Source organism: Acomys minous (genome assembly GCF_964271855.1).
Source record: "Acomys minous genome assembly, chromosome: 6".
NCBI classification, from domain to species: domain Eukaryota; kingdom Metazoa; phylum Chordata; class Mammalia; order Rodentia; family Muridae; genus Acomys; species Acomys minous.
Genome location: NC_140487.1, coordinates 84,614,639 through 84,638,679, shown reverse-complemented (window position 1 = coordinate 84,638,679; position 24,041 = coordinate 84,614,639). Strand labels below are relative to the sequence as shown.

At 49.4% G+C, this 24,041-nt stretch overlaps 1 protein-coding gene across 1 annotated transcript in view; it reads right to left on the bottom strand.

Moving 5' to 3' along the window:
* Positions 1-1,387: 1,387 nt before the first annotated feature.
* PLPP3 (phospholipid phosphatase 3) overlaps positions 1,388-24,041 on the bottom strand; it is an 81,174-nt gene continuing 58,520 nt past the window's right edge. The window contains exons 5-6 of the mRNA XM_084785557.1: positions 16,839-17,015; positions 1,388-3,278 (exon numbers count right to left, since the gene is read on the bottom strand). Coding sequence (XP_084641683.1) covers positions 3,153-3,278; positions 16,839-17,015 — 303 coding nt within the window. The 3' untranslated portion in view covers positions 1,388-3,152. The remainder of the gene's footprint in view (positions 3,279-16,838; positions 17,016-24,041) is intronic.

The following is a 24,041-nucleotide window of genomic DNA, read 5'->3' as shown; positions in this document are numbered from 1 at the left end:
AGACTGATCTTAGAGGCAAAATAAGATAGGAGCTTCAAGGTAGAGGGCTGTGTGTGTGTGTGTGTGTGTGTGTGTGTGTGTGTGTGTGTGTGTGTACACTAGGGTTTGAACCCAAGGCTTTGTGCATGCTAGATATGTGGTGTACCCCTAGGCCATCCCTAGCCCCCCTTTAATATAAATGTCTGTGTGGTTATCCTATGCCCGTTCCCATCACTGAGTTTTGGGAGCACATTGCTTGAGTTTCATTGGGTCACAGATTGCGCAGGTCCCCGGAATCTGAACGTTGTGTTACATAGCAGAGGGGAGTTTAGTTAGTAGCAGGCGGAACTGTTTTCTAATCAGTTGATTTTAACACGGGGAGATGACTTTAGATTATCCCAGGGTTCAGGCAATCACCAAGATGCTACATATGGAGGAGAAACAGAAGGGAACGAGAAGGCAGAGTGAGGAGGAAGGAGCCCAGAACCTAGGAAAGGCAAGAGCCCCTTTAGAGCCTCCTGCCCAGGAAAGTAACTGATCTGTGTTGTTTCCATTACAGGCGGTAGCAATTTGTAATTGTTTTTACTGCAGCAAAAACAAACTAAGGCCGAGCTGGGCATGGTGGCGCACGCCTTTAATCCCAGCACTCGGGAGGCAAAGGCAGGCGTATCGCTGTGAGTTCAAGGCCAGCCTGGTCTACAAAGTGAGTCCAGGACAGCCAAGGCTACACAGAGAAACTTTGTCTCGAAAAACCACAAAAAAAAAAAAAAAAGAAAGAAAGAAAGAAAGAAAAAGAAAAAGAAAAAAAAAAAACAAACTAAGGCCAAGGCCTGTCCTGCAACATACTGTCCACCTCTTACATCATCTGCCCTGCACAGCATCCCTCCTTTCTCAGGCTAAGACCTGCTTTGGGATGTAAAGGAACAGCCAGGTAGTCCTGCGTCCCACACAGGTGCACCACATGAGGGAGTTTTCAGCTTCCCTTTTCCCTTCCAGATTGGGGGTCATACAAGGCAGGAGAGCAGGAACCCAGAGCATACTCTTCCTTTGATATGGGCTGTGGGAAAGCCTCTCCCTTAAGCTCCCCAAGCCCACCTTATCTAGGGAAGTCTCCATATCTATCTTTGGGGGACCCACAGCTCCCATCCCCCACATGAAAACCCTCGAGAGCACAAAAGTCCTTTTGAAAAGCTGGAGACAAGAGGCAGCCCCAGTTCTCCCTCTGCAAACAGGCTCCAGAGATGAAAGAGCGGCCTCTACATCCTGCCTCTGCTGAGGCCACTGAAACAACCAGGAGCTGGTACCCCACTGAGGTGAGCCCACACAGGCCCGCCCGCAAAGACCTCTTCCTCCCTTCCAGAGACCCCAAGCAAACATCCCTTAAACAGTCCAGACGTCAATGCCTTGCTTAGTCGTGTTATGAGCTTTTATTTTAAAAGCACATTTAATACAGGTTTAGTTTCGCAGATACACGGTTTTCACTTTGTATGCCACAAAAGTCTTTGAATATTATTCTCTTTACAAAACGGAACCTTACAAAAATACTGACAATTTAATGTTTTATACAGTTTTTCTCTAGTTGTAGTTATTTCTCTCATTGTAAAACAATGGCTACCACAGAACTATGATATTTTTAGTTGAGATTTAAAAACAAAAAATAAAAACAACCCCCCCCCCCCAAAAAAACCTCAATGCTCCTTTAAGCAGCTAAAGTAAATAACACAGGTCGAGACACAGTTTATGATCATAGTGGATATGTCTAAAATTGTTCAGAAATAATATCTTACATAGTTAACTTTTAATGTTTTATACATTATTTATATATAATATTTATATATAAAATCATAGCTTGCTATATGTTGAAATGAAAGGACAGAGTCTGTGGAAAGGTGTGCATGTGGTTGACCCATATGGGTTACATGTAGCCCTTTGAAAGATTTGAAAAGCACTTTTCCTTCTTCTTCTTCTTCTTTTCCTTGGAGGCTCAGTAGAAGGGTCCCTGTCTACTGTCTGTGTGGGACCTCGCTTGGAAGGACACTTGTGGACGGAGGATGAGGACAACTCTCTTAGGCAGATTGAACCATGAGTTCTTGCCCAGCAGAACTCACCAAGTCGCGTCCCAGGGGTCAACCCTAAGACAATAGTGCTCGACACAGCAAGATCAACTCCTGCAAAGACCCTCCAGGCTCCCTTATCTTGAAGGGTAGCCTTCCGGCCACAAGACTGCCACTCTGGCTTTCTCCCATCCCAAGGAGACAAAAAGTTGGTTCATTTTTTTTTCATTCTGCTTCTCCCTCCCTCCCTGTCTCTTTACTGAAGCTCTTCGGATGAGCAAAAGGCCAACTACACCTGGGCTCACCCTGGCCCTCACATGAAAATCCCTGCAGGCGCCCAGCAAGGACCTCAAGGAGAGTAGCAGTAACCGAAGTCTACGGTGTTTCTACACATACAAGTGCCGGTGACTGCTCCTGCGGTGGCAGTCCCGTGTCACAGTGTGGTGTGCTAGAAAAAAAGACACCCTTGGTGTCTTCTGAAATTGTGCTATTTGTGAAGTTCGCTCTTCCACAAAGGGTCTCCTAATCTCTAAAAAGGTGAGAGGCTGTAGCCTGGGGACGGGGAGATGCCAGAGGCCTTGGGGCTTGCTTGGGACTCGGATTCAGAATCTGACCATTTGATTAAGCAAATGTGCTCATGGCCAGGACTTCAAAACACAAAACTTCCTTGAACCAATGTCACAGTAGAGTGGGGCGGGCAGAGGGGCTGAACCGGTGCCGGTTCGAGCCTTGCGAGCTACAGAGGAGCTTCAGCTGTTCTCGCTGGCCAGAGATTTCTTGCGTCACACACAAAAGGTGACGACAGCCTCTGCTCAATGATTCTAGTGTTCTGCTCCTGGGCAAGGCGGTGCTCACTCGAACATGAACACTACTCACCCAGCTGCACAGCCAGAACTCAAAGGCTCCGGAAGTGTTGTCCCCACACAGGCTAACAACCTATTTTGGAAGGCCACGAGATAAGGCTTTTTTTTTTTTCTTTCTTCCTTTACATGTTTTCCAAATCCCATTGGGCAAAAAGCTTTTCCCTACATTCTACTGTCTGATGAGATTGGCGAGCAGCAGCAGGTTCATGCTGTCCAGCAGTCACTTCAGGGGAGCGGCTCCGGAGGCCCGAGGCACCTACACCATGTTGTGGTGATTGTTCCTGTCAATGATGTCCACAGGGGACAGGATCTCCCTCCTGATGGCAGGGGCGGGAAGCGAGAGCGTGGGCTTAGTCTTGAAGAGGTCAGACACGAAGAACACCTAGGGCACAAATCAGAGATCCAAATCAGTAAATGCCTAGTGGTCTGGGAACAGGCAAAGGTGGTGGGGGGCGGCGGTGTGTGTGCAAGAAACACAGAGAGTAGGGAAAGAGGGCCCAAATCACAGGTTTTTAAACCGGTGGTGTGGTGGGAGAAGTCATATCCTCCAGCAAGCACTGTGCCCAGGAAACAGAGGCAATGACCAGCCTGGGCTGTGAAAGAGTAAACTCTACTTTTATGAACTTTTTATTTTACTTTATTTTATTTTATTTTATTTTATTTTTGGTTTTTGTTTTTTCCGAGACAGGATTTCTCTGTGTAGCCTTGGCTGTCCTGGATTCGCTTTGTAGACCAAGCTGGCCTCAAACTCACAGCGATCCTCCTGCCTCTGCCTTCTGAGTGTTGCGATTAAGGTGTGCGCCACCCTGAGGGGCTTACTTTTATGAATTTTTAGTGCTTTGAATCTGCAACTTCACACTTCTGATTTCTCAAGGCAAATGTGTTATGGAAGGTAAGTTAGTAATCTATTTTCCTTTTCCTTTTGTTTTGTTTTTTGTTTTGTTTTGTTTTGTTTTGTTTTTTGAGACAGGGTTTTCTCTGTGTAGTCTTGGCTGTCCTGGACTCTGTAGACCAGGCTGGCCTTGAACTCACAGCCATATGCCTGACTCTGCTCCCAAGTGCTGGGATTAAAGGCATGCACCACCATGCCCAGCTTTCACTTTCCTTTTTCTTACAAAGGCATCCAGACTGGGACCAAAAGATATCAGCCAGTAAGAACTCTGACCAGCGGGAACTGAAGCAAGGAACTAGTGGTGGCCACATATTCCTGATAGCCCCATGATATCAACCATTTGAGGGCGGGGTCAAGAAGCCTGGGTCTTGACACTGAGAGTCAGCAACTTCCCGGGAAGAAAGGTCAGTAGACAAAGCTCCTGCCCTCATTCCCAGCATTCTTCCTCCTCCCCAGCATGTGACCTTCCTGAGTCTTTGTCACAACGATTGGGAAACATTTACAAAACACACACTTGCAAGATGCCTCAGACGTGGCTGCTGTCTGAGAGAGCATATGATGAAAGGGTCAGGAGAGCGATGAGCTACTGGAGTAAGAAAAGGCGGCTTTCCCATCAGGTAGCCAGTCCGAGAAAACGGGACTTTATATCAAATGATCCATTGTAATCGGCAGCTGTCAGTCATGTGATTTAATGATGTCCACAATTGGGTTCATACCCGGAATAAAATACATAAAGGTCCTGGCTGGAGACATAGCTCAGTGGCGTTTACCTAGCTGGCACAAAGCCTTATAGCCTGGTCTGCAACACACACACACACACACACACACACACACACACACACACACACACACACACGGGGGGGGGGGGGGCGGGCTGTTTCTATGCTACTAGAAGAAAATGAAGTATTAGCCTCAAATATTACCCCCTTAATTGACAGCTTGAGTGCCACTGAACGAGCCAAGGAAAGCTAACCTTTTTTCCCTCTTTCCTTTTCCAAGCTGTGGTACAGAAAGTTTTGTCTTCTAGACAGAGTCAAACTGGTGTGTATGAGGGCTGGGTACTAAAATCCACCTGCTTGCCACCTGCTGAGGGCTTGAGGCTCCCCTCCTGGGGATCTTTTACATATGTGGGAAGGAGACTGCAAGTGCACCTAGTACATGCTAACGCACGAGGCCGAAGTTCAACCTGCAATACCTTGGCTTTTCATCTCTTACCTCAAGCCCCCCTCCCCCACTCCTCGGCATCTCATGCTGCCCTAGAGTGATGTCATCACCTGGCAGGTGCAGAGGCAGCAGCCAATTCTCTACCTGAAAATTAGGCCCTTTCATCCTAGCTCTGGGCTCAGTCGCTGGCTCTCACCTCCACTTATGCGGTGAGATTATTCTCAAAGCCCTAACTTCTGAGATCTTCTTCAGACTCCTTCCTGTGTTTTGCACCTAGCCTGGGCAAATACAGAATAAAACAGCCCTCCGCCCCTCACAAACACTCAACCCCGCCTAGTCTCATCTGATGGGCTACTATCCACTACACATTGGTATTCTGTTTCCTGAATGGTTTCCAGAAGACCTGTGCTGTCTGGCACAGACATCAGTGAGTTCCGTCTTCCTGTCATGTTCTAGACTGGAGCGCAGTAATGGGACCCAAACTCAACCGAGTGTGTGTGTGTGTGTATGTGTGTGTGTGTGTGTGTGTGTGTGTACACGCGCGCGCAAAGCTTTTGCTTCCTGAGGTTCCTCCAGCTCCTTGCATTACCTTCAGGACTTAGTTTGTCTGTGTACAGATCAGGTACTCCATAAGTGTTTGTTGAATTTATCAGATGGTCTCTACATTGTGGCTATGGACCGAAAGTGCATACGCAACTGAACACTGTGGCAGGTGGGAGAGTGGGGGGCACATACTCAAGTGCCACATGCCGCCAAGTGACACCGTGAAAGCCTGAGCCAGACCCAGCAGCATCCTGCCCACAGCTGCACACTGCCTTTGACATGGCTTGAGGTTACAACACAAACACTTTTTGGGAATCAGGAAACATGATCTTGTCAAGACTCGAACAGGGCTCAGTCCTCCTGATGCCTGAACAGCAGAACCCAGTGAAAAAAAAAAGGCCTCGGCTTGGAGCAGTTCCATTTCCTATCAAAGATGATTCCATACCCTGAAAGGGAAGCCAGAGGCCCAGCTTGGGGAGGCTTTGCCCAGCTTCAGAGCTTGTGGTGGGACCACAAGAAAAACCCACTTCCAACTGACAGCCCTGCTCCACCGTTCGTCTCCGCTATCTGAGGGAAGGGATGAGAAACAGTCTCAACAAACGAGAAAAATGAGACCTCCCCTCAAATTAGCCAATGCCCCAAAGAAGAGGTCTAGACGACACTACCTGGAGCACTGGCCTTCCATTTCATTCTGATTCTTGGAATTTTGAACTAGCAATTTTGAGAGAAAATAATGAATGCAATCCACTGCCATTAAACTCCTAGTGGGTTCAGGCCCAGAGCATCAAAGGCAGTGCACATAAGACAGAGTTCTTCGCTCTGCAGGACCTCAGAGATCAGTGGGGGAAGAGAGCCAGGGACACAGCCAACCTTATAATGCTTTGTTTATTTTGTGTCCTTGTGTGTGAGCATGTGCACACTACAGCATCTATGTTAAGGCCAAAGGACAACTTGCAGGATTGATTGGTTCTCTCCTTCTCCCGTGTGGCTCCCAGGTATCAAACTCAGCTAGTCAGGCCAAATGGCAGGTGCCTTTATCAGCTGAGGATCTCACTGGCCCCAATAATGCTCAGTTTTAAGGGCCATAATAGAAGGAAGCAGAGAGAATGTGACGTTTAACCTAGACTGAAGAGTTGAGAATGGGCCTTAGAAGGCTGGCCCCAAGGGTGAATATTTGAGTTCGCCTTTGAAGACTGGGGGGGGGGGGCATTGGGGAGGGGGTGAATGGCAGCAATGAGGTTATAGGCAGAGAGCACAGCCTGCAAAGGCTCATGGGTGAAAGCACAGCACGCTCAGCAATTGAAGGAAGCTCAGTAGGGCTAGGGCAGAGAGGCTGGAGGGAAGGGGCATATTGCAGCATCTTTTGACCCCAGAAACCGTGAAGTGAAGCATCACATCGGAAGAACAGGCATCTAAGATGTCACACCTAATCTAAGAAGGAGCCAGAGTACGGCATGGAGACAAGGAGACGGCTTCTGAGACACTGAGGCTGGGATGTCAGCTGACAGAGATGTGGGAGGGAGTGGACTTCAGAGGAAACAGTGGCTGTCTTCTAGGTCTATTGCAAATCCATAAACCTTAGCATTGGTTATCACAAGAACTCTTAAAATTGGGGTGATTCTGTCAGGCTGCTTTCTTCAGCCTTCTAATATCTCCGCTCCCTAAGGTATTGTCTTAGGGAAGTGATTCTGACCTACTGCTGAGTTCCAATGTTTGGCCATTCAGCAATCTCGGATGCAAGGGCGGAAGATGGTTTGCTTATGCAAACACCCTAGACAATGTCACTCTTCCTCCAGCGGCAAGACCGACACACAAACAAGGGGGCTCTAGGAACCCCACTCACGTGATGCCGAGATAATAAACTCGCAGTGCGAGGCCCCTTGAAATGCCTGCTCACTGGACTGCTCTCCCACCGCTGCCCCCCCCCCCCTCTTTTCAACCACAGAAGTACAGGTAAAAAGCTTTGCTCCTTAAAGTAAATGGACTTGTTCTTCAAATCCAAGCCCTGCCATTATTGGGGACACAACACCTAACTAGAAGGGCTAAAGGCTACAAATGTGGACTAGTGCCTCGTGGCCACTGTCATCCCTGGCTGGTGTAGTCAATGCCTAGTTATATTTAAAAAAGAAGAAACGTAAGCATAGAGATGCATGTCTAGAATCCCAACACTCAGAGACTGAGGCCGGAGGATTACATTTAAAGCCAACTTCTGCTATATATGTAATAAGACAATGACGCGTGCGCGCAGACACACACACACACACACACACACTCACATGAGAGAGAGTGAGAGCATGCACATGTGATACAGAGACAGACTCAAGCTGGCTACAGAGCTGGGTAGATGGGAGCGTTCCATAAGATAACTAGGATCTATTTTGCCAAGGCCTACAATTTCTAGGGCTATTTTGAGGAGTGAGTCAACATACTGGCGAAAGCCTGTTTGCGATGTCTCATCACGACTCTTCACCTGCTGTTGGAGGTACCAGGCACCCCTAGGGCACACACAGCCCCCATCCTGTTGGGATGTTGCCCAGCACCAGATCATTGAGACCAATGCAGACCAGAAACCACAAGCTGGGTCATCAGCCCAGCTTCTCCTTCCCCCTGCAGTGGTGGCTGAGTCAGCGACCCTTGCAAAGGCATTTGGCTCGGAGCGCAAGGCGACAGTGTTCAGGAATCCTTAGGTTTCAGCTCCTGAGACTATGTAAGCGAGCTCATTGAAGATAGGAATCACACAGGCATACACACAGAGGCCTTTAGAAGCCCCCACTGGGTCTCCGTACCAGCATGGGTCAGATAACATAAAAGCAAGAGAACTGGGGCTGGAGAGATGACACAGCAGCTAAAAGCACTCTGTCTGATCTTCCAGAGGTTCTGAGTTCAACTCCCAGCAACCACATGGTGGCTCACAACCATCTATAAATGTGATCTGATGCCCTCTTCTGGCATGCAGGCATACATGTAGACAGATTACAGTATACACAATAAATAAATAAATCCTAAAAACAAACAAAAGCAAGAGAATTTTAGAATCTCAGATGCAGAGGAAACTGACAGTTATCTGGTCTGGGTTTCGCCAAGTGCAGTCCTTAGTTCAGAATCACTTGGGAGCTCCTTAAGAGAGCAGTACCTGAGCATCTTCTGGGTGTGGCCTGGAGTGTGCTTTATAGAACACTGTGGAGATCTGTGGTATAAACTACAGCTTAAGAGAACAGAGGTAGACACCATGGGTGGGGAATGGAGGGGCTCAAACCGTCCACCTGCCATCCTCCTGCTCAGTGCCTCATGGCTTGTATTCCTCTGCAATGGAGCTGTCCCCCGCCCCCTGCCCCCCCCCCCCTCTCTGTTTTTAGAGACAGGGTTTCTCTTGTGTATCTTGTGTATTCTTGGCTGTTCTGGACTCACTTTGTAAACCAGGCTGGCCTCGAACTCACAGAGATCCATCTGCCTCTGCTTCCCAAGTGCTGGGATTATACATGTGCCGCAGCGCCCGCCTTCCGTTGGTTTCTCACACTGCACTGTTAGTGACCTTCCATTTTGCTGTTACAACACAGGCTTTGCTATGTGATCCTTTAAATGCTTTGTCATGCCTCTCTTTCTAGACTGCATTGCTACTCTGGGGCAAGGATTGTGTTGAGTCATCAGAGCCCAGAACCTGCAGCCCTCAATAGAAGCTGGCAGCCTCCCAGGCGAGTAGATGTCCGGGCTGCCTCTCTTCTTACACTTGCAGAAGGGTGCCTTGGCTTAGGGATTTCCTTTCAGGTTTCTAGTAGAGCACACAGAACGGTCTCTCAGATTGAGTCGAGAACTTTCTTTGGAAGAGAAAGCCCTGGGGAACTGAGTCACCCTCACGGCCTAGGACAGTAGGTGCTGTGTGAGGAACCCTTATCATTGGCAGCCTAGCCTTTTGACTACAGGGGAGTTACTCAATGGTAGTCATTCCGTTTTGACCTCAGTAAAGGCTTTCTGTGGCTGCTGGCATCATGAACTTGCCAGTGTCGGTGTTGAGTGTTACCCCATGGCACCGAGAGAGAGCGTGATGTGGTAGAGAGTGTGTCACACAGCAGGGCACCTACAACCACGCTTCTCTTGTTGCACCGTTGACTAAGGCTATGTCATACTCCTGTGTAGCCTGGAATTGAATGACGATGTTTTCTGATCACCTATTTGCCTTGTATCTATGTACAACTGCTTATAATATATAACACACACACACACACACACACACGCACACGCACACGCACACGCACACGCACACACACACACACACACACACACACGCACACACACCAGGACTGGAGTGATGGCTCAGCAGTTAAGAGCACTTGCTGCCCTCTGAGGACCCAGGTTCAATGCTCAGCATCTACAACTGCCCTTCAGTTCCTGGGGGATCTGACACCTTCATCTGGCCTCTCAGGGTACCAGGTACCCATGCGGTAGACAATGTACATGCAGGCAAAATCCTTATACACATAAAATAAATTAAAAAAAAAAAAAAAAAAAGGAGCACTTGCTGTTCTTGCAAAGGACCAGAGTTCGGTTCCTGGCACCTACATTGGTGACTCACAGCTCTCTGTGACTCCACCTCCAGGGAGATCCAACAGCTTTCTGCCACCAGCATCCTCATGCACACCCCCTCCCCCCACACCCATAGCTTAAAGAGCTGCCTTCCCAGAGCCTTGAATGACATAAGAAATGTGAAAGCACCTGTAGCTGTGATGAGCCATTCAAACTCTGACCCAGTTACGATGATTATGGACCAAGAACCCAAAGGAAATTAGTCCCACAAAAAGAGTTGAGAGGGTCTGGTGAGCTGGGAGCCTTCTGAAGGAGAGCCTGGCTCTGCTGTGCTGAGAAGCCTCCCAGGAAGCAGGAGTTTGTAAGGAGGAAGGACCCAGAGAGGTCAGTCAGCATGGATGCTGGATCTAACAGGAGCCGGAGCCCAGGAACAGGGTACCCCTGGAGAGCAGAGAACTGCCAAAGGCAGGGCCACCTATCCCAGGAAGGCCCTGATTTTGAAACCAAAAGGAAGCAAGGTGACAGTCACCAAACTCAGCCCTCCCACCATCCCACAGGTTTCTGTGGTTTGTGACTCCAGGGTCAGAGGCCATACCGTTCTGTCTTACTCACGTCCTTGCCTTAGCTTATTCCTTCTGCATAGAGTTCCTCACCCTTACCTGCTGAGGCTTACAGGAAACGGCCACTCATCTTTCAGGAGTCACGGCCTTCAGGAGTTCTTTCTAGTCCCCCGACACCCTCACGACCTCTCACACCCTCACCTGTGTAACCCTGGTTGGCCCACAGTACTGGGTGGCATGCCAACACCTGTGTCCGTCTACTGTACTTGCTCATTTCTATGCCTGTTCCCACCACACCACTGTCAAGCCATTAGAAAGTCACAAGAGCCATTGGTAAATCACCGCCAGCATGTGAAAAGACAAAGCAGAAAATGCTAGACATGATTTGCCAACAGGCCAATTACAAAGCGGCAAGACACAACTGCCTCTTCCAGGTTGCGACTTCATCGCCCACCTCATCCCCCTCAGCAGAGGAGCGAAGGAAGGAGATTCTTAACATACTTTGCAAACTGTAGAGTGTGTTGTGAAAATACTGTTATCACCTCCTGAAGGCTCAAATTGATTTATAGCTTGTCTTCACATGCACAGCCTAGCTGACAGTGGGGGACTAGGTGGCACTACTGTCGGACTTGCGTGGGGCAATGACACACTAGCGCAGGGGATGTGGGTGTCACTTCTTCCATTTCTCTGGAGTCAGGCAACACTGGGATACACCCAGAGGGGATGGGTCGGAATCTCCTGCTAGAGGAGAGAGAAGTCTAAAAATGACCGGTGTAGAACGCACGCTTGGTACCGTGCTCTTTTAGCCTCTGAAACAAGACAAGGGAGCTAGGTCTGGTTCTGCTCCTCTGTGGACTTGGGTGTGTGCTGAGCTCTCCGCACTGAGCTTCCGCTCACAAGGCTGTCATGGCTCAGCTTTACCTCACGTGAGCATTCTTGCCCCCTCACTCTTCCCAAGGTCACTACTCGGGGCAGTGACAAAGAACACCATCACCCTTCCCTGCATCCTGGAGGAAGATAGCAGGCACAAAAGAGCAACTGCTAGTGGGGGGCCACACCCCCCCTCCCCAGGAAGAGAACGCCAGGAAAGACTGCTGTGTGTTTATAAAACTTGCTAGCAGCTGCTTCCTCCGCTGAACGCACGGCCACGGTGGCCTGGCCCTCCTCTGACCCCTCCCAGTGGCCCCCTAATTTACCATCTGTTAGAGGGTCAGTAAGGAGGTGGCCAGATATTCGAGTTGTTACCAGACAGGAAATGAACCGATGTCCACCCCTCCCTCCCCCTGTATGGTTGAATCCAGGTATAGGGTTTGAGTCCTTGGGGGGGGGGGGGGGGGAGCTGTAGCTGGCTGTGCAGGTAGGAAGAGCAGGAGTCAGTCAGTGTACCAGCATTTGGCTCTGTCTGTCTGTCTGTTCTGAGCACCTGGAGGTCTAGTTTCTGCAAATGAGAAAGATAACGTGTGAGTTTGTCTGGGAATGTCTCCTCTTCTGGGCTCTGAGTGTGTATGGGCTGTGGCCTCCTGCCTTGCTCCTTGGGCAGCATCCTGTAATGGTGTGCCTTGGTGTGCGGTCCTGTCCGACTGAGTCCTATTTAGCATCGGTGAGGACTCCAAGGCACTGTGTCGATCGACTGTGTCTCATTAGATCCCATAGTCTTCCCTTTCCAGAAGGCATTCAGTTAGCAAGCAAACTAAAGGCACTCTTCTTGAGCATGTCACGTTCGTCCAGACAAATCTGCTCACTGTGACAAAACCAACCTCCACGGACTGGGGCGAACGTGCTGGCTGTCAGCCTGGTGTCCGAGGCTTTGCAGAGGCTAACTATGATTAGAGCAACATACTGAACCACTTGAGGGCTTTAATGGTGATCCCCAAATTTAGGGCATGGTCTGGGAGATTGCTCCACCAGAGCAGGCCCAGTTCAGTTTCACAGATACTGTCCCACGGAATAGTTTCTGTGCAAAAGGATGGAAGAGCTGCCAGACCTCTGAGTTTAAGTCACAGATAAAGAACCTAGGCTCAGAAAGGAAAGCCCATCTAAGGCCACACCTGATTCATCATACATAATTCTCCAATGCCTATCAAGCCACCTGTTAGTGTCAGCTACTATATAGGTATTCAGAATAACCACAAGATTAAGCAGCCAGGCGTGGTGGCGCACGCCTTCAATCCTAGAACTCTGGAGGCAGAGACAGGAGAATCTCTGTGAGTTCGAGACCAGCCTGGTCTACAAATCAAGTCTAGGACAGCCAAGGCTACACAGAGAAACCCTGTCTCAAACAACAACAACAACAACAACAGCCATGGATTCTGCTATTAAGGCATTGGCAATCTAGTTAAGGAGACAGACACATGAGCAGTTCACTGACAGAAGAGGCCAAAGCTATGGCAGAGCTTGGGGGAAAACTAAAAGCTGGGCAGTTCTACCTTCAGGGACAGGGCAAGGTGTGGCAAGCTAAACACTGGTCCCTCAAATGTGTCCAGAACCCACTCTCCAGATCATTACTTTGCACCTCACTAAACTGACTTTGCTGAGGAGATTAAGGTGGTGGAATTAGACACAGGATCAATATCATCAAGAGCCTGAGGAAGGGCAGGCTGAGGAAGTAGCCATACAGCAAGGAACACAGGTAGACAAACAAACAAAAAGGCAAGGAAAAGTGACTTTGGCCTCTCCATGGAACACAGCCTTTCCACACCTTTTTTTTTCCTTTTTACATTATTTATTTTTATTTTATGTGCATTGGTGTTTTGCCTGCATATAGTTCTGTGGGTGTCAGATCTTGGAGTCCCAGACAGTTGTGAGCTGCCATGTGGGTGCTGGGAATTGAACCCAGGTCCTCTGGAAGAGCAGGCAGTGCTCTTCACTGCTGAGCCATCTCTCCAGCCCCTCCACATGTTATTACAGCCTAGTGAGATTCACTCTTGATTCTTGACTCCCAGGACTTTAAGAAAACATCTGTGCTGCTGACTGGGCTTACTTGCTATAGAAGCTACCGGTGACTCATACAGGAGGTTTCAGAGATGACGTGGACTGCACCGCATCAAAAGGAGCAGGAAGCTATCTAGGGTAAGGGCTCAGTGAGCACAGGCTGCTCTTTCAGAGGGGACCTGGGTTCAACTCCTAGCACCCACACGGCAGCTCACAACTGTCTGTAGCTCCAGTTCCAGGGGACCTGACACCTTCACACCAATGCACATAAAATAAAATCAAATTAAATAAATTATAAAACAAATAAATAAAAATAAAAATAAATGTGGTATGCCTGGGGATGAGGGAATGTGGGGGTGGGGCACATCAGGTCTTAAAAGTGCTGGCTTTGTGTCAGTCTGTAGGAGTCAGCTCTGGCTTCTCTGTGTGCCTTAATCCTTCTGACTCCTGTGTTCTCATCTTAAAGGAAAACAATTGCCACAAACAGCGAGCACTCCACAGGCAAATCCACACCTGCCTGCGCAGCCAGAGGCCTGAGGGGCTTGTTGGTAGGTTTTCTGGTAGAGGGGGAGGATGGGAGTCTGAGCAGTTTGGCACCTTGTGGCCTGTGTAAGTGTCCTGTGCTGTATCTCTCTGGAACATTCTGACCCAGGAAGATGTCCCTGTAGTGTCAAGAATCTTGACTACATTGTGGCACACACCTGCACTCAGGAGAAAGGGGCATGGGGATTTCCATGCCCCTCCATGGCTTTGAGGCCAGCTTGGTCTACATACTGAGTTCCAGGCCAGCCAGGGTTACATAGTGGAATCCTGTCTCAAAATAATAATAATAATAATAATAATAATAATAATAATAATAATAACAACAACAACTACTACTACTACTACTACTACTACTACTACTACTACTAAATAAATCACAAATATACCACTTTCATAGGTGAGGAGAGCAGTCTTTCCTCCAGAATTCTCTAATCTTAAAGGACACCTTATCATATGTATAAGCAGAGCAGAGGGCAGAGACGACAGCCTAGAACTCTAGGGCTCATTGCTGATGGAGGTGATGGAACTGAAACTGTACCAGGCAAATAAAGGCCGTCCACAGTCCTGGCGGGCCCCTGGCCTGGATACCCAGTGTCCCTATCAGACACCCCCCCATCGAGGGCCAGCGTCTCTGACTCAGTGCAGCAGCTGGGGCTGGGGCTGTCTTTCCTTGTAATCAAAACCAGGACCACACAATCTGGCATCTCGGCATCTCTCATTGGGAAAGGCCACGCTGGCTTCCTTTCTCCCAGCTGAGTGTTCCCAAACTCTCATGGCTGAGCAGCCAGCTACAGCTTCCAGAGATTTCTCTGCCCTGGCCTGTCAGACAGTTTAAGCAAAACAAATCACTCAGTGTTGTGTTTCCAAGCTAGTGGGACCAGGAGGTCCTGGCTACGTACCAGGTGGAGTTAGGTATCTAGAGGAAAACCGGCCAACGAGACCAGGTCCCTGCCACCCTATGCTGACAGGTAAAAGGGCAAGAGGCCGGGTAAGAGACCTGTCACCTCTTCCCAAACTGTCTATCTACTTGGTAAAAAGAAACTTCCAGACTCAAAAGGCTAACCGGATCAGCCCAAGGCTTGAGAAGGCCCCTACAACACACTTAAATGACACTCTGTAAACAGCTGTCTACACAATTTCTGCCTGAGGTTGATCTGGCTGGCCTGGTGTCTGGTGCCCTTCCCCCACTGCTAAGCACAGAGGGCACGGCTGTGAGTCATTCTCAGAGCAGCTCTTTGGCCTTGGGTGACCTGGAAGTCATCTCTCCAAGCCTCAGAGATGGAGTTGCCTCATCTGTGCAGTGGCCCCGTGTGCCTAAAAGAAGTCACAGGGCAAAGTATCCAGAGACGTGCCAACAAACAGCAGGCGCTTTACAGTCTCCGGGTTCAAATTCTCAGCCCACGGGGCAGTCAACAAGCGCCAAACAGGATAAAGGCAAACTACCAGATTTCCTTCTGGAAAATAAGCCTTCATTCTCCTGAACTCTGCCTAATTGCTCATGGCCAGCCGTAAGTATAAAAGCGAGGAGGGCTAGGAATGATCCCCACACCTTTTAATTTTTTTAATTGGGGGTAAGGGAGACTCCAATTAGGACACGGGTGCCCACGCAAGAAGGCCAGCAGTAGGCCCCTTGGGCTGCCCTCCTGCTGAGAGCAAAGCTCAGGAGGGTGCAGGCAGCAAAGAGTTACCCTTCCTGTGAACACCCATCCCCCACTGTCATCACATATTAAAGGGCCAGGCAGCAGGGGGACAAGCTGGAGGGTGACAGCTGCTCTGGGTAACAATTGGCTCTCCTAATTTGCTTTCTCTTCTGGAGAGAGAGAAACACACACACACACACACACACACACACACACACACACACACACACACACACGGAGACAGAGGTGGGGGGGGGAGAGGGGGGGAGGAGAAAACGAGCACTGAAGACAGCCATGATGACACTAGTCTAGCCAGGCTCCTACACCTATGCTGGCAGGTAGGTCAGGGTCCTTCTTTCGTTGTAGTGTCCACTCTGACCCCCTCACACCGTCTCTGTGTTGCTGACCACACTGTGTCCAACCCTTTACGACCTGCTGAGACCTGCCCCCAATCCCTGTGCCTATTGCAGTCCTACATTGCCCTTGGAACTTTCTATGGCATTGGGGTGAGCAAGAAAGAGGAGGGAAAAGGCAGGGAGGTGGAGGTTCATAGAGGTGGAAAGCCCAACTCCCCCTTCACTGGGAATCAAAATGAAACATGTGAAAAAGCAATCCATCTGTTTTTGGCGGTGGGGGGGCGGTGGGGGAACCAACATATGGTCCACCCTAAGTTCAGTCTCTACCGAGTTTGGATACTAGGCAAGGTCCTTAGCCAGGGGGAGAGCTTTTCCCCTCAACAAAGGTCAAGTCAACACAGACCAAGGTCCCTGGAGAGCACTGGAGGGTGTAGGGATTTCCCGAGAAGCCGAGAGCAGCCACTGACTGACTAGTGTCCACCAAAGCAGTGCGCGAGCAAGCGTGCTCTTCTGGCAGTCACTCACATGTGCGCCTGCCTGTGCGACTTTCTAGTCTACTATGGTCATATCCAGACTAAGCTGGATGAGAGCTAAGCCGTCTTCTAATCGTAGCATTGTACGAGCCAAAACTTTGTCATCTCGGAGAAGAAGAGGATTTACAGACCCTGCGCCTGAGGACATGAAGAAGGAACTAGGAAGGAAGACTCCACGGCTTTCGTCACTGAGCCGGAAACGCTTAACACGCTTCAGTTTAGGGCTCCGTAGGCGTGGTAAGGACAAAGCGCTACTTACTATGCAGCAGGCCACCAGGGCTCCTTGGACGAATCCGGCCAGGACATCGCTGGGGTGGTGTTTGTAGTCAGAGACACGTGACAGTCCCGTGTAGAAGGCCATCATGAGCAATGTGAACTGCAGCAGGGGCCGGAGCAGGCGGGCCCCTCGCCAGGTGAAGCGGGCCTGTAGGTATAGCTAAAGGACAGAGAGAAAAGATGCTGAGTGACATCTCATTCCTAGACCCTGGGCCAGCATGCTCTACGCTTTTGCTAAATGGAACCATGTTGACGTGGTGTGATATACCATGGATACGAGTCCGTAACTTGGGACGCGATGCCCCTCACCCAAGTAAACACTGATCTTTAGCTTTTATAGCACAAAAAGTTTGAATTTATTTAGAGGGATAAGCTAAAGAGACCGCAGTGAGATCGTCCGTGTGACTGGTTCTTACGTACTGCTAAAGTGCACAGCAAGCATTTACTCACCGTGACTTTCCTCTTTATCTACACTACTTAGAGAACAGTAACGGAGGCCCGCAAAGGCTTTGTTGCGGAACGGATAACAATTTACCGAACACATTAGTGAGTTTTCTCAGGAATTACAGCTGCCCAGGTCCCTAGGGTCGAGCAATCAACGCCACAACCATGAAATACCGATGAGGCCTTGGGTACGTTGTTTGACACTCCCAGCAAGGGGACGTTGCCGCTTTGAAAGAAAGCAACTCTATCCAAGAGAAGTTTCCAAGTCACCAGTTAGGAACCTGGATTTTGAATTATCAAAGGAGGAAACATAAACCAGGCAGACAATGGCAGAGAACTTGAAAGGGGAGGTTGACAGACTCCACACTGGGTGTGGCAGAAGAGTATGAACCTGAAGAAAAATGGAAGAAAATGACAAGGGAGAGGGGAAAAAAAAAACCCCACCCCAAACACCACCTCTGACCCAAGAAAAGTTGAAATGACGTCAACTGGGTATTGTCCCCCTCCGGAGTTATCTTGCTAGAGTTTCCGCTTTAACCTCTGGGCACAACCTACTTCCCAGGTTCCTGTGGGAACTTGGGAAATGAGGGGGAAGAAGCAAGAGGAACAAGGAGGAACTTCCGACTACAAATCAAAGGCGGGGAGAGGCCAGGGGAGGGAAGGACAGAGGGAGAGGCTGCTGGCCACAAGGCAGATTTGAGGCAGGGGCAGAAGCCGGACCTCCCTTCCTGAGACAATAAGACACTTTCCTTTTGGTGGTCAGGAAGGGGGGCATGCCAAGAGCCAGGAGGCCAGGCTGAGGGGACAGAGAATGGAAGGTCCCAGAGGCACTTGGGATAGAATCGTCAACTGCTTGGAAAACACAAAGCCACCCCATGGAAAACAGCAGGTGTCTCGACCACCGCTTCCACACAAAGAGATATTAGAAGTAAGGGGCATAGAGGAAACTTTGAACAGGCAGCTAGAATCTTCATTCATAAGAACTATGAGGTTATAGATTCCATTAGAATTTAGAACACCTGGGAGAATAAATCTGGAAATCTCATCCTCAAGAAAAATCCCAAAGGACAGAATCATGGGCTGATGGATGCTACGACAGGTGCTAAGGACAAAGGAAAGGGAAGAAATCTTCACTGCGCACCCAGTGATGGGCGCAGTAACTGTGCCAATGTGCCTCCCTTGCAGACACCAAGGATGCTGGACTTGAACCATCAAGATAGAAGACTCTTTGGTGGAAATTCAAGGAGACTATTGAGGGCCGCAAGCGCAGTACTTCCAATAACAGTGAGAGTATGTGAAGTATAAGGAGAGAGAAAGTTGCAGAAGGCCTCGGGGGTGGCGGTGGGGCGGGGTCAAATGGAACCTGCCCTTTTATGGGCAGAACAATTTCTCTCAACCTGTATTCTGGGAAGGCTAAAGGTCTTACAAGATTGGCAAATGCTTACACTAACCTCTTAATTATAAGATTATCAAAGGCCTTGAATCCTTCATGGGAAAAGACGCACTTAGTCTGACCTTACTTATTTTAGAGAATCTCTACCTACTGGCGGGGCGGGGGGGGGGGGGAGCATTGGAAATTATGAAAACAGGTTTTAGGCAAGGCACCAAGTCTGACTGAAAATATTCCAGATGCTTTGTAAGGACTATAGGCAGGGCTGGGTTCCCATAGGCAACACAAATGTCATAGTAACTTAGGCTGTAGTCCGCTACTTTCTGACACCATGAACCAAAAGACCCTGCCTTTAGCTCAGCATGGTGCCTGTAATCCAAGGAAAAAGCCCAGGCAAACAGATTGGGAGTTTGAGACCTGCCTGGACTACACAGTGTCTCCCTAGGGGAGGGCAGGTGAAATTATGCTGGTCTCTCTATAACCCAAAACATGTTTAAGGAAGAAGGGACATTCGACATGCCCACTCGGGTTTCCTTTCCTCCAGCTACTCTTGGCGATGGACAGGAGAAGGGTGGCTAAGTGAAAGAGCACAGGCTTTTAGTCAGGGAGCCTCAATTTCCTCTCAGGTGCAGAAGAGTACCGACCACTGTCTTAGAGGCTGTGGTGTAGTTGATGGGCTGCACAGATAGAGGGCGCTGCACAGCGTACAGCTCAGTGAGTACCGAGACTTCATTCTCTAAGCAGCTCTAAGACTTTGCAGTTTCCTCCCCCTGAAAAAGCCCACAGGCCTCTCGGAAGGCACTTGTGCAGAATCCCACCCTTCCCTTGCATGCTGCCTGCAGACTTAGGTCACAAATCTTGGAAGGCAGGGTGGGGCAGAGGAAGGGTGGGCTTCCCAACCGGACAAGGCTGCATCTCCCCTGCCACTGACTCACAGGCTTCAGGCTGGGGCTCCAGAGAAGAAAAAAATCTCATCCAGGAGCGGAACTTGGGGAGGAGACAGGCATCAGAATAGCTCCAGGAAGAGAGGGAGGGAGCGCTTGTGAATGAGACCAGGAGCACGGGCCATGGGAAAAGGTTTTCTCGCAGGGCCTGGCGGGGACAGCCAGCAGAGGCAACAGCTAGCATTGCCTTCATATCCATCAGGAATTGGAATATCATGGAGCAATAGCCTCAAGGTCAGGGGTGACCCTGACGTCCATAATGGAGACACCCCTTTGCCTTCACATATGAGTTACTCAACGACTGGGACAATCTTTCCAAAACCAATAATTTACCAAAGAAAAGATCATGTGCAGTGACCTCCCACTGCCCAGCGGCTGCCTTTGATCTGAAGTTAGGCAGGCAGTGGCAGTGGGCTTTGTAGGGTCCCACCACACCTACCAGGGCCACCGCTAAATGGGTGGGATCCTCCTGGGGCCTAGGCCAGGTCACAAGAGCTGACTCGGGACTGTGGATCTGGCCTGAAGAGTTTCTCCATGTATATTCCGGAACCTAGGGGCCATAAGTAACTCTGGAGGCTTCACTCAACTCCAGTTCATGGTACAGGCTCAAGTGACCCAAGAAGAAGACATTAAACCACACTGACCTCGGCGTGGCTATGCATGCCTCTTATCCTGAACCAAAACAGACTCAGCATCAGAGAGAGCCTGCAGGAGCTTCAGCAAGGTTCTCAGCACTCAATAATAATAACAGTACTGCTACTGCTGCTGCTACTACTACTACTAATAACAATAATAATAACAACAACAATAACATCAATTTATTATTATTATTATTATTATTATTATTATTATTATTATTATTATTAATTGATGCTTAGGAAAGGAATGAGGAGAACTAGACAAAAACAGTTAGTTACTCTGACCACATCCAATCTGCTCCTGACACTCAGTCCTGCCTGTGTTTTTTTCTCCACATGAAGGACTCCAGGCTGAAGAACTGGTGCTCAGAGCCCACTGGCTAAGCATTACTGGGACACTGTTCAAGAGCTGAGCTCGGCAGTGAGAATAACTAGATTCCACATGTGAGCCCCGGCTGAATCACTCTGCTTTTCCGAAGTCCCATTTCTCCTGTATGGCTTGAGATGTGTTCATTTTTTAAAACGCTGCAAGCGTGTATTGGGTGGCATTCTGTTGGGATTCGGACCCTGGACAAGTGGCTGAGGGGCCTATTTAACATACCAGAGTGGACCTGCCTGCACGTTCTCCCAGCATCCCTCAGTTCCTACCTGAACTTTCCAGCCCAGGGTCTGGGCCTCCTCTCCCCCAGAGGCTCCTCATTGCATAATCCAGACATTGACCCCCATCCCACACCCCCACACCCCCACCCCCGCTTTTCTATCTCCCTCTGCATGGCAACTGCCCTGACCCTGTTCCTTTGGGACTGGTGAGCCCGCCCCCAAAGCTTCCCCCAATAAACCTGCCTTTGTGTACTTTAATTTGGCTTGACTTGGCTCATTTCTTTAGTAGAGACTACCTATCAAAAATAATAGTAATCAGAGTACCCGTCCCTGCGCCTTAACAGTTTTCCTTGCTGGTGCTGATTGCACTCGGAGCTGCTAGTTGGGGATGTGAGGATTACATTAAGAGGTGCAAGGTGTGCCTCTGCCTCCCCTCCTCAAAGGAACACATATGGAACCTTGGCATCCACAGCACACTCCAAAAATGGAATTATCTCCCTGGTCCGAGCTTCAAAACTGGGATCCTGCAGAATTTGAATCCCCAAAAAAGCCTCCTTAGCCTGGTGCTGTCTTGGCAGTGTGAGCCTCCTCCTAGGGCGGCTGATTCTTGCTAAGTCATTTGTGTTTCATGCTGCGATTTGCATACTGGAGAAACAGGTCCATGCAGTCCTCTCCTTCATTTCCCTTGCTCTCAGAACAGCTGAGTTAGGAGTGAAAAGGTTGCTTTTGTCCTCCTTGGGTCCTTGACTCTTTCTGGGAGGCCGGATAGGTCAGCCACACCCAGAGTGAGTGACATTCTCACCCTCCAGTCTCCTCCTTGGCTCATGTGCTCACGTGCTTGGCAGAAGGCCACATGATGTAAACTGGTTTCCCTCTGTATGAGTGATTTAACTGCTTAGAAGACAAAAGATTAAAAAAAAAAAAAGACACTTTCTTCCTTTCCAGAAAATCAAATCTTATTTTCCACCACTCTCAGGAGAAGGAAAGGAAGTGACCATTCTGCCAAGGACTGAGTTAGACACTGGGCTGGATGCTTAATTACCTGGGATGGCTACAAACGCATGACAGGATGACACCCGGGTACCCATGGCACAGGTGAAGAGATGGAGGCAGAAGAGGCTATGTTGGTCCAGGCATCAGGGAACCCTGGATTAGCTGGCACATTGCCTATCTGAGCCTATGATCTAACTCAGGAGCCCTGGTCTCTATAGCTACTGCTTCATATCAAGCCTTGGTTTTTCTGTGCTTCTCTCTTCAGTCTTTGGAGGAAAGAAGCCATCCCAAGGAAGGATGCACTTGTTATCTGGGACAAGCTCTGGGATATTTGGAGCTTCGGGCTCCTCTACTGCATCTGTCTCATGTGCTTCTAAAACACCCACATCTCAATGGCAGACACACAGCCTATAAAAGCGAGGGGAAGGCGCTGGCCTGGGACTTCTCGGAGGGATGCGACCAGAAGATCTAACAACCCTTTCCTCTGTGCTCCATCCACTCCCAACCCGAACCCAGGAGCGGCCCTGACTCAGCCACAACTATATGCTTTTATGGTTTTCGCTACAAAATTATTTACATTTTTGGTGTTTCCAGGTGCTCAAATAGGTTCTCGCTCACAGACGGGATGGAGGAATGGACAGAAGGAATGAAGCAGAGAGGAAAAACATCTGGCGCAGTGGTTTATGCGCCCCTTCCCTCCCCCTTTCCCCCAAGAAACAGCAACCATGTTCCAATGAGAGGTCAGAACGTGTTCTCCCAGGACCTGTGGGAATGCCTCATGGGCACCCCAGACCCTGTGCTCTGCGATTTCAAACACTGAACCAAACCTCAATGACTAACAGCCACAGCCCAGAGAATGTGGCCATCAGAGGCCAGCCACTTCCCTGTTTCCTTGGTACCCAGCAAATCCTGTGACATAAAAAAAAAAAAAAAAAAAAAAGGCTCTCGTGGGGCAGCATGGAAAAAGCCAGTGGGTAAAGGGTTCAGAGAGAGAGAAAAAAAAAAAAGGTTGAAGCCTTGTCCCTAGATCCCACGGCCTCCTTGTAACCTAACAAGTTCAGAAGCAGGAGGCACTGGAATGGAATGGAATCCCTCATCAAACTAGGACTGTCAGATGACCTCAGAGTCACCCAATATTCATTCATCAAAGATTCACTGGGCACTTGGTAAGAATGTGAAGCCAGGCAGGGACGGCCGGTAATGGTGGGTAAGGCTATCTATTTTAAACAGGGCAAAGAGGGGGAGGGCTTCTCTGAGAATGTGGGTGCCCTGAAAGGGAAAGGTGCTGCTCTCCAGGGCAGAGCCTGGATATAAACCTTCCGCAGCTGCCACGGAGCGGGGACACCTGGCTCTCTGGATGCTTCTACATACTGTGGGTTTTCTCCAGCTCCTCTCATTTTCACAGGACCAACCCCACCGGAAGTCTTCCCTGGCTTTGTCGTCATCTGTCTGCTCCAGCATACCACAATTCCACATGGCCATAAGAACCCACTCGCCTTCCCAGGCCTTGTGCACGAGGTACCATGCTAGCCTCACAGTCTTCCCGAGCCTCTGTCTGAACTGTGGAACCAAGCCTTACCAAATCCCATCTTCCCACTCCTGTCACGGCGCTTGGTGTATAACAGTCACCCACTAAATATTTGCCAAACACCGAATAGGTGAGGCCCAGGTCTGATGCATGCCAGAAGCCCCAGAGGGTATCAAAGAATCCGGTACTACAGTGGAGACGCGAGGTGTGCTACATACACTGGTGTCTGCCCTGGTGTTGGGGTTTTATCCAGACAACTACGTTGTCCTCATAGCCTGGCCACAGAGGCAAGAGGCCAATCTAGATGTGGTCCTTTGGGCTACAGGCCAAGGCCCAGAGGTAGGAAACATCCTGCATGCTTCTTACGCGCTGTTGTTTCACTTTGTTTGTTTTATTAGAATCCACATCAGTCTCTAACCAACCTTAACCTTGTCCGTGAGCTTCCATGCCCCGAGATAATTTGGGGTTTGGGCCATGGTTTTTCCAAGCCACCCATTTTGCAAAGCCAAAGCCAATCTGGAGTGCCCTTCAAAGCCATGGAGGCTGCTGCTGCTGCTGCTGCCAGGCCTGCAGTGGGGGTGCCTAGTGTTTCTAGTCAGCCTCTATCTTTGAAGGTCACAGTTGGTACATGGACTGAAGTTTGGACCTC